General features: G+C 42.6%; 1 protein-coding gene across 2 annotated transcripts in view; it reads left to right on the forward strand.

Annotated features, from left to right (window-relative positions):
* The window catches only part of LOC118506937, a 58017-nt gene that overhangs the window by 19952 nt on the left and 21936 nt on the right, over window positions 1-16129 (forward strand). For both annotated transcript variants that reach the window (XR_004905574.1, XM_036044755.1), the window contains exons 3-4: window positions 1911-1958; window positions 10509-10582. Coding sequence is in view for 1 of the 2 variants with exons in the window: in XM_036044755.1 (XP_035900648.1) it covers window positions 1911-1958; window positions 10509-10582 (122 nt within the window). In the remaining variant the exon portion in view is untranslated. The remainder of the gene's footprint in view (window positions 1-1910; window positions 1959-10508; window positions 10583-16129) is intronic.

The following is a 16129-nucleotide window of genomic DNA, read 5'->3' on the forward strand; positions in this document are numbered from 1 at the left end:
AGATTGTTTGTGGCTTTGGTGATTTACTGACTAACTCCCACGGGACGTCTATCCCGGCGCACGGATAGCAACCAGCCCCTGGCCGGGCTGTTTTTCAGTTTCGTTTTCATTTTCTCATCAAAATTAATTATTACTTTGACTGGTTGAGAAAGGAAATAAATTTTAAAAAACCCAAACACTCACCACCGTGATCATTTCTGGCATTCGCTAAAGGTTTCAGTTTTTTTTGTGTACTCTATATTCGGTGTAAAAACAGAACACACACCACAAACATTTACACGATTCCGATTAAATTCATCATTTCATTAAGCTTCCTGGAAAGGATAAAATTCGGAAATTGGAAATCCGAACCATAGCACTTAACGTTTCATGGAATTATTACGAGGGCGTAAACAGCATTTAACAATTGCCGGAAATTTTCGGGGGAATTTCTTTGGAGTTTTTCAATCCAATTTATTTACAAACAATTAAAACAAAACTTTTTAAACATTTGATAATTTATTCGGCCTTAACGGCCATGCGCTTACAGCAGTCAATTTTTTATTTTGCCCTTTTGAAGTTATACTAGCCTCCTAGTACCTTCAATGTCTAGACATCTTAGATCATCTTATTTTCCAGTTAGTCAAGCAGTTTCTTTGTACCGTTGTGTATCTTTGTCTCATGCAGATGAGCAATTACAATGTTTCGAGTGGATACTTTCCTTATTGTTGAGATAAAATGAAGGAAAGAAACAACACGTTTTTCAAAGATTATGAAAACCTGTGGAAAAGGTGCAGGTCCGAGTATAGGACAATCAATCATTTGACGGCCTTTAATTTAGTTCGTCAAAAATCTCCATAATGAGGTTGATTGAAAAGACTTGGGGAAGTTGTGAAGTCTCGTTTTTGGTAAAATACACTACAGGTCATTAATTGAATCTGACCAGGATCTGCGTTCTCAGCAAAAACACTCCAGTCCAAATAGAGACTAAAAGTAGCATCTAAATTGACCTAAAAATAACACTTGTGAGGATGTAAATTCTAAGAGATAAGTTCATTAGCGTGTATTAAACTCTATATGTGGGTTTCAAAGAAGATGATAGCCGAGAAATTATCATAATTAGCAGAATATTCTAGACGATAATCACTGTAAAGGAGAACTTTAATTACCATCCTTGGTGAAGGCAGATGATTACCAGGACATCCTTCTTAGTAAGAGACGACCACATGTACAGACCATTCGTGAAGACTAAGATATTTACTACATTGTTATCTAATCCTTGCACAGTATTTTACTGTAGGTTATCATTATCAGCCCACATTCCAGACCACCAAGATGTCCACAAACTTTCAAATAGGTACTCTTGCAACGATCGCATCCAACGATGCGCAGCCTTCTTCGTAATTGCCCACAGAGAGATTCCCATAACAACGCTCTCCTCCATAGCACATGTTCTCAAACCGAATTTGTCGCCAATGCTAATGGTTGGCATTCCATGACATCTTGAATCGTCGCCCCATTAATACTACCGAGGAAATTCGAACGATGCACACTATTTATCTGTTGTGAACATTCTCAACAAGTTCATTGATGTAGTCAAAAGCTAGGCACAGGAACAATTGGAACTACAAAGCATTGCATTTCGGACTGCATGTTTGTTACAGTAACTTTCTTGACACCTCTTAAGATGAAGAGGACATTCCACAGGTAGAATTAGACAGAAATATTCGGGTTTTGTCGTTGCTTAAACTCCATCGTTTTGAAATGTTTCCGTCCAGTTCTAGCAATATATTGTCCTCTTCATCGTAAGAAAATTATAGATATGACTCAAACATTACTAGTTCACGTTGAACGGATGTTAATAATCAGTTATATTAATTTCTATCTCTCTCTCTCTCTCTCTCTTTCTCTCTCTTCCTATTCCGTTACAGCCACAGTTGGAAAACAGATCAAGGGGGGCTACCTACTTCGCTACAAAAGTAAGTATATCATAAGGATTTTTTAAAAAATTCTCCATTTATTGGGAAATCAGCTGACTGAAAAGCGTTAACCCGTAACACAATTCCAAACCACCCACCAAACACTGTGACTGATCCCGGTTGTCCGGAAGTTCAAGCCCCAAAAAAAAACCTCCGCTCCGTATGAATTTTCATAACAAAGATGCCCCGCTTACAAAAGAAAATACAATATGCTATTTTGCTTTTGTCCTTCCGCACGGTGGCTGAAATGGACTCGGTTTCCGACGGAAAACGTGCCAGCTGGCACATATGTGGATCGATGGAACCTTTCAATCAACCCGCATACCTGCGAAAGCTATGGTGTCCGAAGACATTCCACGAAACTTTCGAGTACCCTCGTACGTCGAGCGGCAACCGTATGTGGATGCAATGTTAACCTATACACACACACTCACACACCGACACACAGACACGACCGGGATCTCGTGCGTTCCGGCAGTTGTGTGAAAAAGATTCCATCAATCACCATTTTTATCCCGAAGAATGATGCGCTCTACATACCGAAACCACGGGCCTCGGAAAGCATCCCGTGGAATGCCAATGAGATTGCTTTGGGTCAAGCGGGAAACGGCTCCGACAGGCATGGTCCGAAACGCTTGACACAGGGCAACAGCAAAAATCAACTGTCGAAGCAATACGTTTTTGGCTGCAGATTTTTCCCGGAATACATAACATGGACCAATTTCATTAGTGATTTAACAATATTAAAAACTCATCGAATTGCGAGCAAACTGTGCTGGCCCAGTTCGATTACACAACCGTGTGTGCCCTTTATGCTCCACCGTGAGCCGGTCCATTGCACAACCGTTCCCAATGTATCGTTTATATTCTTCGTCGCGCAACTCGTGCTCGTTTGAATAATAGTTTATGCCCTAACCAATTGGATAGCCTTGCGAACTCATCCCCACACACCGTCTAAGTCAGCGATAGAACGCTCGGGTCGGGATTTATGCGCACGCCAAATTAAGATAAAACATCTCCCTCGCTGCCCACGTTATTGTGCTGCAGCGAACTTGCAGTGTCTGGAACCTGTCATCAACACGATGCTTGTGGGCCGCTTTCCCGGGGCACACAACATTGTACGCTTGCAACGCCCGAGAGCTTAGCTCGTTTCCCACTACATGTCACACCGTTCTAAAGCCCAGATAGAATGACAGATACCGACCTGACGCCGGCGATTGTTCTCATTTTCATACTGCGTGCTTCAGCCAGCTTTCCTCAGGCACTGCCCGTCGTTTGAGTCGTTTCCTTTCGGTACACAGTATCGACGCAGCGGCAGTTTTTTCCCCCCCTGTCCTTCCTTCTGGCTCACCGGAACCCACAAACACGTCCGGGACGGAAGCAGACGTGGCAGCCACCGGAAGCCGGTGCCGGAAGAAACAATGAACCATCCATTTGCGCCAGTCAGCCCTTCGCCTGTACCGCCAGGCGAAATGTATTCGCGTCTTCGCTCGCGGTGCACCATTTTCCCGGGGGCGTTTATGATATAATTTGATTGTCGCAAAGTTTTGTGTCAGAAGCGCGTGTTACGCTTCACGTGCGGGCGGCGACAAGACACTGATGGATTGCAGTGCACCGGCGTCGGTCGGCAGGATGTGCGGCCCGGTGTCTTGTGGTGTGTAAGTAATTGATTGCACACGACAGTGAGACACGGTACGCTAGAAAGTGGCTTCTGTTACTGGTGATGATGGAGACACTGTGCGCATCCCACCTTTAAAAGCTTTGATAGGAGAATTGTCTTAGAATCAGAAACTTATATGCTTGATGCCTCATCGATATATCGGTTTTGGGTCATCGATAGGAATGCATATCTTGCTCCCAACTATTCAACTAATGAAGTTATCATTAGTTCAGGCCAACAAAATAAACCCCCATTGATTACCGACGCACCAATAATCATCTACTGATCAAATAACTACGAATGGATCAACACCCACCCCGGGCTTTATAGTCACGCAAAACTCCCGGAAGGATCTGATCAGGATAATGCTGGTAAACGAACCGTGATGAGGCCAGCATAGTTTCAAGGCTACTTAACCCCATCACAAACTTTACGAAAATCAAACCCCACCTTCACCGAACCCGTACAAAGTAAAGGCTTATCACGGAAATGTCAGACAATACCTGGCAGCAGCATCCCACCAAACACCGGCACATAAAATGCAGACACGTGCTAAGCCATCCAATAGCACATTCCATCACGATAGGTTAAGCTCTGGAATTAACTCATCAACTCGCTGGTACGTACACCGATTCTAATACCCGGGAATGTACGCACACACGCACATACATCCTGTGCTGAAGAGACTTAACAAAGAATCACTCTAATCTAACACACACGCTTGCCAACACAGCAGCCACTGGGTCTTTGCTGTCTTGCACCCTGCGACCCTGCCGTATAAACATTCACTTATTCGCCACTGAGCGATTCTGAGCGACTTCCGCGAAGTTCCGGGAGAAAAGAAAGTAACACAAATATTGATGCAAGACTTCGCGACACTAATTTTTCACGCATTGGACCGACCGGTTCGAGAAGTCTGCCGAGCAAACAGAAGCCCGAAGGGAAAATTGTGCAAACGAAACAGCATAAAGCACCGTAGCTATACAGATTGTTCGAAATGTAATCCTAGCAGGCGCTGGGAGATTTATGCAGGTTTCAAGTGAAACTATCATATTATACAGGAATAAACAATTTTCTGATCCTTTGACATTTTTCCGAAAATTTACTAAACGTTTTCTAACAAATTAAAACATAATCTGTTTAAGTTGTATTTTGATGTAAACGCCGGGTGATAACAGCAACAGCACTGCAAAGCCAGGTTCTTTCTGTCATACCAAATTCCACCGGGAAAACACACACACACACACACACACCACTAGAAGCGAACAGTGCTTTCCGGTGAACTGTTGGCAGTACTTCGGCGGTACCAAAGCAAATACGATAAGAGTAAAATAAAACAACCCAACCGTCCTTGATACGCGCGCCTCAACAATTCGGCGTAAATATCCGCCCATCTTCATCGGTGCGTGCGTGGCAACAGGGACAACACACTGTAACGCTAATTGACAACCGAAAGCGAATGCTTGTCAAAAACAATGTAAACATAAGACGATTCCCGTGAAACCAACCAGCACAGCATAAAATGTACTGCCTTCCCGCAGGCAAATACATTGTTTTTTGGTTTTTTGGTTTGTCGCAATGGCCCTCGATATTTGTGGTGCGCGTGTGTGAGTGGGTCTGGTTTTTGGTTTTATTTTATTTTTGCTGTCACATTTTTACGCTCCCATCATCGTCACGATCATTTATGCAGTCACGCGAATGCAACCTTTTATGTCATCTCCATATGTGTCGTGTGCGTATTGACGAGCCCTCGCCCAAGGACTTTTCGTGCTTGGTTTTTTGGTGCACAAAGGACTATGTTGAGATGGGAATAGAATTGCGATCAAACAAAAATTGTTTCAAACATGTCGTTTTCCCGAACTCCGCTCTCCGAGGTCCCACGAGACCTCCGATATTTTCTCGTAACTGTAACTATTTTTTACCAAGAATTGTAAAAGATTCAAATGCATCAGAGAAGTGATTAAAATCTCCACCTGTCAACATGCAGAAAAGGAACTATCATTTTCAGATTGTACACAAAATAAATATTTAAAAAAAGAATCATGTTGGATCGATATTGATGAAAACAAATATTTAATTTTGAATAAGTCTAACCCTACATCCAAGCCCATCTCCAAAAACTCAATAAAAACATCTATAAAGGGCTTTTATTTTCCCGGTTCTTATACGATATTCTAGTTTTTCTCCAAAAATATGTTCTGTAAGCCAAATTGACTGTAACCAGTAGTCAGAAAGAGCTTCACGATCGCGAATTTACTTCTTTGAAACTAGAGCTGACAGAAGAATTTAAACTTCAAATGTAGTTCCTCGTCTCTTCCCAAATAGCCAAATTATCTTAAGCAGCCAATTTCGGCACGCTAAAGATCGCTGATCAAATACATCTTTTGCAGTAGATAAGCAGCGTCATAGTTCCTCGTACTCTTAACCGGGCCTTCGAGTTATCGAGCTGTTAAAGAAAGTTTTTATGTGCTATTTATTTTCATGCAAGGCATCTCTTTCGGGATTTCAATCTGCTGATCATCTTCCGAACTACAATTGTCGGATATATCGATTGGAATATCGATCATCTCGCAGTCGTCTTCGTTCTCAATTATTTCACACGTAATTTAAGCATGCTTTATACAAAATTTTCCAGATTTTTGTTACAAACTTCCAACACATCTTCCCACACAATGTTTTTCTGGCGACGCATGGCAGATAGCAATGTCCTATTGACATAATCCTGTAAACCAACAACTTGAAGGGCCATCTTTCACTCTTAAATGGGCATAAAGTTCCATGAAGTACCGCATGCCTCTTAATAAGCCGCATAGTTCGGATGAACACTATGCATGGTATAAATAAGCCTCATAGTTCAATCGAGTTCCAAGTGCAAGCAGAAAAGATTCAAAGTTCCATCAAGTTCCACGGTCTTTTTAACTTGCCTAACTTTAACGTTTTTTCTTTTAGCAGCCCTCAAGCAGCACGATAGTTCGATTTCATTATTTTTGGCTATTTGGGTTTGACCAAATCAACTCTAAATCAACTGATGACTCTGTGATAGTGACGACCCTATTGAAACGACGATAAATAGCTGGGAGGATCGTTTGAACATAGGGTTATTGCTTGAAAACCCAATACAATCAGTCCATTTTTCATAAATACTTGATTTGTGTCAATCATTACCTGTCTCATTACTTTAAATAGTTAAAGTCGACAATGAATTGTAAAGATGCTTGTATTCATTAACCCAACGTAAATCAGATTTTTGGGAATCACTGTTGTCGAAGAATATAGTTATAAATCTCGTTCTGCAAAACGGTTGCGGTCGTATTAAATGTCAAATTAAACAATTTTTACAGCAATTTAGTGATAAGCAATATACAGTGACGTATTGTAGAATAAGAGCTATTGTTATAGAATCGTAAAAATGGGTTTATTATATAATTCGATTGCGTCCTTTTTGTGATACACAGTTAGGTTTGATATTAAAAGTTAATATATTGAGGAGGCTTCTTCCTCACTGGTATGGTTATGCTTAGTAAAAACATCTAGGGCATTATTTTGAAAATCGGATATAAAAAGTGTCTTACTCTATTGATCGTCACTGTATTAACTGTATAAATAACCAAAATAATGGATTTTTATGTTTGATTTATGCCACAAAAATGGATAAATTTTAAACTACAAAAAACAGTGCTGTGTCAGCATCGCACTCAAATTTATGAACTGAATTTGAAGGAAGATTAAATTGAGAAGTGTTAATAAAAAAATATTTACCAAGAACTTGAGATTGACTGCATTCGCTTGGGGCGTTGGTCGTATCGCCAATAGGTCCTGTTGGTTCGCTATAACATCGTGTGAAGGATCTAACTACGAGTAAACTAAGTCAAGAAAGTCAAATTGGTTAGAATGAAGGGAAGAATGTCCTTGGCCAGTTTCCAGGGTGTTGAAAAACTACATATCACTTTTCGTATGACCTATTCACAATAGAATGTCCTAAATTATCCTATCGAGTGACGAGCTTTTGTTTCATAAAAGCAACAAATTATGTCCTTCGACAAACTCGCATCGTTTTCTAGTTAAATGAACCTAGTAAGCTTAGTACTTAGAGTTCAGGTAATTAGATTCAAATTGAATGCCCTCAATGATACCCCGTATCTCAGAAACTCTATTCCGGAAAAGGTTACGATTTCATCAATCTCGGATGTTGTTGTTTTTTGTGCCAACAGAGTGCCCTTCTAATTTCCCCGAAAAGCGACTCTGATTTCTGACCTCGCTGGTACTACTGCGAAGCGTCGCTTCTATTCAATCAATTTGCTGTAATTAATTATTTTGATTATCGCATTTCCAACATGCCGGGCCCTTAGCTACACCGAAATCCTAACGTGCATGCTCACCGATACCGAGAATGCTCAAACATTGAATGAGACTTCAAACGATACCAATTACGCGCACTCGCCGAATGATTGATGGTACTTTATCGGTTCGTCCCGTTCTTCATGTCACGTGCAAACCGTATGGACAACCCGTTCCTTTTTTTGCACGATGCCGTTCGCCAGCTCGAGAATGCATCAACTTGGTCCCCTGTCCGAAACAGGCTCACGCTCAAGAAGGACAACCGTTTCGTGCACACCCACGGAAATGGACAGCGAAACGAAGGCAAAGCTTATCCTTAGGTGCAGTTGACTGCTGCTGTCCAGCATCGTCATTAGCATCATCGATCCAGCGCTATGATTAATGAGGAATGCCTTCTCGCGCGCTTTACGGAGCAGTTGACCAGCTGGATGGTGGTGGTAGTCGGCCAGCATCCCGCTAGAACGGAATACGTGCGCTACCTGGCAAACCGGGCAAACCAAACAGAAAATCCTTTTATCCACTACGCTCGGTCGCTCGGTCGCTACGTCAGTGCCGGACCACCACCGAGTCCAGGAGCACAGAAGCACACAAAAACTCGATCCCAAAGATTTACCATAAAACCGGTGTCAATTTTCATTTCCCAAAGGATATGGCATCCTAATGACATGCGGTGCCGGAAGCCATAGTCTTCTGGTGTCAGGGCACGTTTCGCAGAAACGCGGTCCCGAGACATTGCTAGGCGGAAGTGTGTGTGAGAGAGTGAGGGACATTGTGTTTCCCGTTCGCCATCGCTTTCACGATGCTGCTGTGTGCCACCGGCTGATGAGAGAGAAGTGATAATAAATTTAATTAAACATCAGGTAAAGAGCCACACACAGCCACTGCACACGAAACATTCCTGCCATGGCCAGGGAAAGATTGACACGATCGACCGACATCTTTTACTTTCGTCTTTTGTACGCTAAAGTGTATATGTTGTCTACGTGTACGTGTGTGTGTGTGTTTGTGTTCTTATGGGAAGCAAAGTGATTTAAGAATTTTAATTTCTACTCCTCCAACTCCAAACACTTTATCTACCGCCGAAAATTGACTTTCACCCGTACACATGAAAAGTCGTAGTCGAAAATTGCCACAAGAAAGATTGCCGTCGGTTGTGCACCGACCGAAAAAGCCTGGCTGTGCTTCCTTCTAGTGCCGGCCTCCATCTGCTCGACAACTCGGCAGAGTGCCGGAAGCTTGCTTCAAGCGTCATCCCATGGAAGGAAATTAAACAGGATCTGACGGCCATTTGGCTCGGGAATAGAGACGCAAAGACGCAAAGAACACTACACCCTATCATCCAACTCCCAAGAGAAATAGAACTGCCCGGACGGCAGTGAAACCCCATCACGTCGGGAAGGTTATGAATCTTAATCCGTCCCCGATCCCCGAGCCACGGACCGACCGACGGCCACGGAGAAAGTAATTTTCGAAAAATTTCATTTCACCACAAACTTAATGGGCAAAGTGTTGATGAGAAATTTGCGGCAACCGACCAACCTGGCCAGCGTGACCGTGTAGCAGAACGCTTAAGGACCCCGAGGGCTAATTTCATCGTGTCGATTCGAGTGTTCTTTGGGACCAGCCTTGGTCTAGCGCAAAGACGCCGCCAAAAATGACCTTGAAACAATGATAAACTTCGTTCCGGTTAGTTAAGGGTGCAACATATAGAAACAATCGCTCCGCTACACACCAATGGGGGAGAGTGAGAAGAGTCCCGGACAACGGGATACTACGGGACACTTTCCATTGTCATCCTTCCTGGAAGCAGCGAGCCTTAGAATTGGATGAAGAAGGCACACACAGTTTTCCCTGTGTTTGTGTGCCGGTTGTGTTCATGGAAAGTATTTCTCCTTTGTTTCGTATCATATGTCGATGCTGGCGAGCGATGAAATCAATTGCACAACACAGCTCCAAGTCACGAACACGCAAACACACACATCCACACCCCAGCTTTATGATTTTCCGATAAAGATGATGAATGTATGCCGCAGCACTCAGTGTCAACCGCGCTCAGGCAGCCTCCACTGAAGCAGCGAAGAAAGCCTTGACCGCCGGACAAGCCTTGGACGGAATCTTCCCGGCATTTTTCTCCTACGCCTGTGTTTTTGGTTTGGCTGGGCTCTTATTTAATTGAATATTTCAGCAGTGCCCGCCCGTAAACATGAGTCGGTGGAAAACTCACCTCGCAAAGGGATCGACAACACTGGCACACCCATTGTTTTGTGTTTTCCCATCTTTGATCCTTTTCGTTTGCCAAGCTCGGAAACAACGGAAACCCGCCATTTGGGTTTTTGTTTGTTGTCCTGGAGCCCATTTTCCTTGGAAGTATTTGCTGTTTGACCGGAAAACAAGCGGCAGAGATTTTTTGGGTTTTAGCGATTTTTTTGTACCTTCAGGAAAGTTCAAAACCCCTTTTCTTCAGCAATTTTTACTCAGTGAAAGGGAAACATTTTTAACGATTTCAAATTTAAAAGCTCACGATTTTTGACTGTCCTTTTCTTCTTTTACAGAACAAGTCCTTTGGAGCCGCTGGTCGGAAGAATGGGTTGTGCTGTATGATGACTCCACAATGGCGTGGTTTACGGTAAGTTCCTCTTCGTAATAATACGCTTTAACTACTGCTGTATCCTTCCTGCAATCCTACTCGAATGGGATCGTCAAATGTTATAGCCTACACTGGTACACGGCGGGTTTTTTGGTAAAATGATAACCATTTTATAATTCCCTTCCCCGACATGTAAAACGGAGAACAGCATAATGGTTCGCAAGCCGCAACAAGCCGCTATCTGTTTCGAATAAATCAAACCCCATTTCTAACCTTTTCCAGTCGAATAACCCACTAAAGATACTTCCTAAGAAATCCGCTTTTCATGTTTTTCCTTGTTTCTGGTTTGTGGTTGCCTTTTTTTTGTTGTTGCTTAGCTGTCTTCCACCATTTAACTAGCATCAATGGATGGTCCCATTTTCGTCACCACTGACAGGAATCACGTGCCACAGTCGTACCGTCGTCTTGATGTGCTTTTGTTCGTAGCGCGTATTAATGCTTGTCTAACCATGAACGTGCAGGACGGCTGCTGCTCATCACTCGGCATTATTTGTTTGCCTTTTCATTTCATTACATCACGTTTTTGTTTAGGTGCTCTGGCTATAGGGTAATCTCACTCAAACTCAGTAGTAAAAATCTGAAACTATACATAGACTTATAATCATAAAACTGAATATTGATGACTTAAAGAATAAGAGGAAAACCATTAATTATGGAAATAAGGAAGGTGTTGCATGAACATAAGCGCCGTGATCGGAAAGCAGCAAAGGATGGATTAAAATCAAAACAATTCTATATTGTGTACGACGACATGGTAGATAGAGAGGGTGAAGAGATCTTCCCCATTACGCTTGAAGTCTAGCGTATCTAATCCTTAGACTAGGCAACGATCGGCATAGGATGGGAGAGAAGCTGTGGAGCGACTTCACTGACATAAGCGCAATTCTGATAAAACAGCGTGGAATTTTCTCATTTCTTGCTGTCTCAGAAGTTGATCATCTCATCTCATCGTTGATTCGTCACCGTTAAGATCACGAAAAGTAATAACATGATTTACGGTTCGTTGATTAGGGGACAATCGTTCAAGGATGGAACTAGAAGAACATGAAGTAAACATTTCCTTGTTATTTTATCATTTTACACCACCTTGCGGTAAATCTTGGACAAGATGGCGGAGAAGCAGCTCCACTCTTATAATCTTTTCATTGGTTTTAAAGCCAAATATAACAACAACAAAGTGTAAAAATATATGACCCAGTGAGCCCTTTTGCAATCCCGGTCAGGCAACAATAATGGCCAACATCTCATGTCAGGTGAAGGCGGATGGAAAACTCTAGGACCCTTTGTTACCTAGGGCACGCCCAGGGACAAGATGGTCTTGATGGGTTTTCTCTTCAATCACGCGCTAGAGAGGGCAGTCGTCCAACACTTCACCTATCTAGAGTCAAAAATCAGTATCGACAACAACATTGATGCTGGGTATGAACACTGGCTACCAACCGGTCATTCAACGACTTGAGGAATCTTCTCCACAATAAATAACTGCCGTGACGGACGAAGCTGGTCTAGTTCTAGTACTCACATACGCCTCTGAAACATGGACTCTGTCCAAAACTGACAAACCCCGATTAGCCTCGTTCGAGCTTAAGATGCTCAGAAGGATGTCTTGCCCCGTATGTGGGAAAAGGACAATGGCGAAGCCTCTACGAGCTGGAAGGTGATCTCACCATCGTGCAGCGAAAAGACTCTCCAGATTCCGATGAGCTGATCATGTCATGAGAATGGCACTGGACGGAAGCTTAAGTCCTTTTAGTCCATCAACGTGAACAGAGGAGGTGAGGTAGAGCCAAATCGAGATGGTCGGCCTGGATACATGCGATTGGAAATAATAAAACCCAAATCTTAAGGAAATTTTCCAGCAATAGACCGTGTGGAACGCGAACAAATGGAGCCTCAGACAGAGACAGAGTAAGCTTAGGACTCACAGTGCATTAAATTGGGCGTACTTGAGCGGCCTGGCATAAAACCGAGCTATTGTGGAGGCAAACGAACGAACGAACGAACGGACACAAAACTTGAACGACAATGCTCGAAATTTATAGGTTAAGACGACACAAGGCACGATTAACCATGTCTCCGTAGGATCAACACATAATACAAAGCCCTTGCCTTGCTTTGCATTAAAGCTCTACGAACGCATGTAAATGTTTAATGTTCGAGCTTAAAGCTCACAAGCTTCACCATAAGCAGTGTTTAATTTGAATTTCTGTAACAGAAAACAACAAGTCCCCCAAGCCAAACACCGCGCGACCGTGTGTTTCGAGTGCATATTCCGTTTGCTCAATAATTTATCAACATTCCAACCAGTCTGTCCGAAAGCTAGCAGCGCATGGTTCGTGTTTGGAGATTTCTTTTCGGTCCCATTATAAGCAAATCCTGCCTGATGTTCCGTGCTGTGCCTACTTCATGCTTCTCACAGTGAGCCGATCCAAAAACGGGTCAAACAATAAACCGTAACCTGCTGCATATTTATGTCCCGTGTACCGAAGTTCGACTACTGGCCACACACATTCCGCCGCGTCGGGCATGCACACGTGGCACGATTCGTCGGTCCAACCATCGTTAAGCTGAAGGTAGGGAATGGTTGGAGAAATAAATTTCAATTCTTCACCACCAAAAGTGAACGTTTGTACGGACGGAGAGCCACAGGAAATGGAAGGCACATCATTTCCGTTTTAGGTTGTTCCGATGTTCGGGTGATGCACAATAATTTGGTTGTTTTTTTTCGTGAAGAAGTACCTTAAATTCATTCGACACGGACCCATCTCACTCACATTTGGCGCGTGTGAAAAGTTACTTTGTGGCATCAGATCGCCATCAGCTGGGCCCGGGTCTGTGGCGTAGGGAACAGACCCGATGCAACGTTCCGGCAATGGAACCGAGTGAAAAACTTTCTCACAGATTAAATTACATGCATTAAACATGCACGTGTTTCCCGTTTCTGTTTTTGCTGCCCGAAGCCTGCATTGATGAAGCCTTTCTGGCCGTGTACCGTTTGGGGTGATGAAACAGACCTCGAAAGATTTGCTCAGCGTACGTGTAGATCCTGGCCCAGGAAATGCTGGGCCGGGATTAGATTAACAAATTACTGTTGCTGCTGGAGCGGGGTTTTGGTGGAGCGAAAAAGGGAAACAGAAGCATGTTAAAGTAGCTTCAATTGTAACAATCGTATCGGTGTACAACGCAAAGATGGATTGGTGAGGAAAGTGTTGTCTACAATGATTCTAACTGAGCTTCACCGAAGCATTTTTTGTAATATTTTTTGAACGATCAACACCTGAACGAAGCATATATAGAAGATTGCAAAGCAGTATTTGCTCAAAAATAGGAAAAAATGCAAAGAAGATGATAGGGATATCATGCGCTCAATGTACAAGAATTGCACCCGAGTCTCGAGCCATAGTGGACATACGTTACTGTTGTAACACACCTTTCACTATGGCCAACAACTGTCATGCATTGCACAAAACGATAGAAAACTATGCAGAAGAATTGAGTTCCTGGAAAACTGGACTAACTGCTGCAATGGATAGAATGCTGAACAAAACGAGGAGACATCTTGGCTGTGGGATTGACAATAAAGAGTGCATCCTACTGATACGCGTAACAATACAGATTGAACTTATCATCAAAGCGATTGAAGACCTATCAGTTGCTTATTCGTGAATCAGATCCTGATAGATCCTCACTAGAGACTTGATTTGGCACATACGAAAGGATAACTTACTTCGTTTTCGAGTTGAACTAGCTATATTCGAGCCATTTTTGGGCTTAGTCTAGGGTGAAAAAGAACTTTTTTCAGTCGGAACTGAGATTTATACATGTACAATCTATTTGGGAATTCTTGGAGAGATGTTTTTTTTCTTTAAAAATATTGGTGCTTCGGTAATAGCGGAGCCTTTTGTCGGTTCAGAAATACTTGTACAGCTACTGCATCTTCTTGCACAGGATCCTTTTCAATTTTCCTTTTCCCTTTTTTTTATCTTTTTCAATAGAATTCAGGAATGGTGCAAGTATAGCTGGTCTATTTTATGTCCTAATTTTTTATCCTTATGAAAGGATTTATATACTTATCACACTCTACGAAATCCACATGTCCAATGATCCTCTATCATGTAAGTACCTTCTTCAGAACAGACGAGTTGAGGTAGATTTTGTTTGACCAAGTACTCTCATCAAGGAAACAGAAAGACAGTCGAGCACAGTGAATCTGCATACATATAATTATACCGAAACCGTGGATGAACAGTCATCTTTATACTTTTTCTTCTTCTTTGGCACTCAACCTCGAGGGAGCTCGGCCTGCAATTTCCAGCTTCTTTGACTAAATTAGACACGTTGCCTCATTGTCAGTTCTGCGCTTCTATCACCGACTACGTCCCAAGCAAAGTCATTGAGTTAAAAATGCATTTTTAGGTAGATCTACGTCTGAATTGGTATATTTGGCATCCTAGAACAACATACTCATTCGCAAACATGTCAAATTTGAGTTTCCGGTTCATTCAAACATATGTTGAGTTTTTGTAAGCTTTAAACAGATTTTTCCAAGCACTCAATTATTTTTCAACAAAACCTCTAACGAAGCAACCTATAGATTAATTTTTGCTCACAGGCAACAAAAAATTGTTCTTCTTCTTCGCTTAACGACCGGCTGGATCATGCCGACCATCGAATGACTCACTAGACTTCTTGATACCACATTGTTGAATAGATAGTCCGCATTACATGAGAACGGTCCGGAACTGATTTGTCCAGTCCTACCAAGTCCGAACGCGCGCTGCTATCACCTCAACTGCCGGATTCGGACCTACGGACTGGAAAATAACTCATTCTATTAATTGCATAATTTTTGTGGCTTTTTATTATCCGTAGCTAGAGAGATAATCCTCCATACGGGGTGGAGGTGTGGATGGGATTTGAACCTCGGTCCAGCCTTGTGAAGACCGGCGCATATATCATCTCGGAGCCTCATTTAATAAACTAAAAATCATAAACTCCAAGTACAAAACATAATTTATTTAATTTATTCAGAACGACTTGTGCATTGCAAAACCCCTTAATTGGAATGATTTTTTAATGAGTCTGATTGAATAGAAATTTTTCGCTACCGTTGCATTTTTTTCCCTTTCCCTTGCTCGCTCTTCCCGGAACCACTTAACCGTTAAAATCCCGCTCCACATTGTGCTGTGGGTTGCATTTATACGCTAAGTGATGGCGGCCAGCTTTGACGTCGGGCCGTACACTCACGTGCTCACAATGAATCTCTCTAACAGCACTTCTCGGCAAGCACTTTAAAATCAATAGAACTTGCGTCCCGTTCGTGCTTTTTCCACGCTTTTTAATGTCCCGCTGATTTCTTTTTTTTTTTTCTTTTGTTCACGCTTCGCAAATGCATCGACAAATGATTCGATTCGTAGAAAAATAAAACCGGAAATCCTTTCAACCTTCCACACCACCACCATTTACAACTCCAACGATCACCGGGAGTTTTTGCAAATGAATGGTCCCGCCAACCCGACCCAATAC

The sequence above is a fragment of the Anopheles stephensi genome, chromosome 2, assembly GCF_013141755.1.
Source record: "Anopheles stephensi strain Indian chromosome 2, UCI_ANSTEP_V1.0, whole genome shotgun sequence".
NCBI lineage: Eukaryota > Metazoa > Arthropoda > Insecta > Diptera > Culicidae > Anopheles > Anopheles stephensi.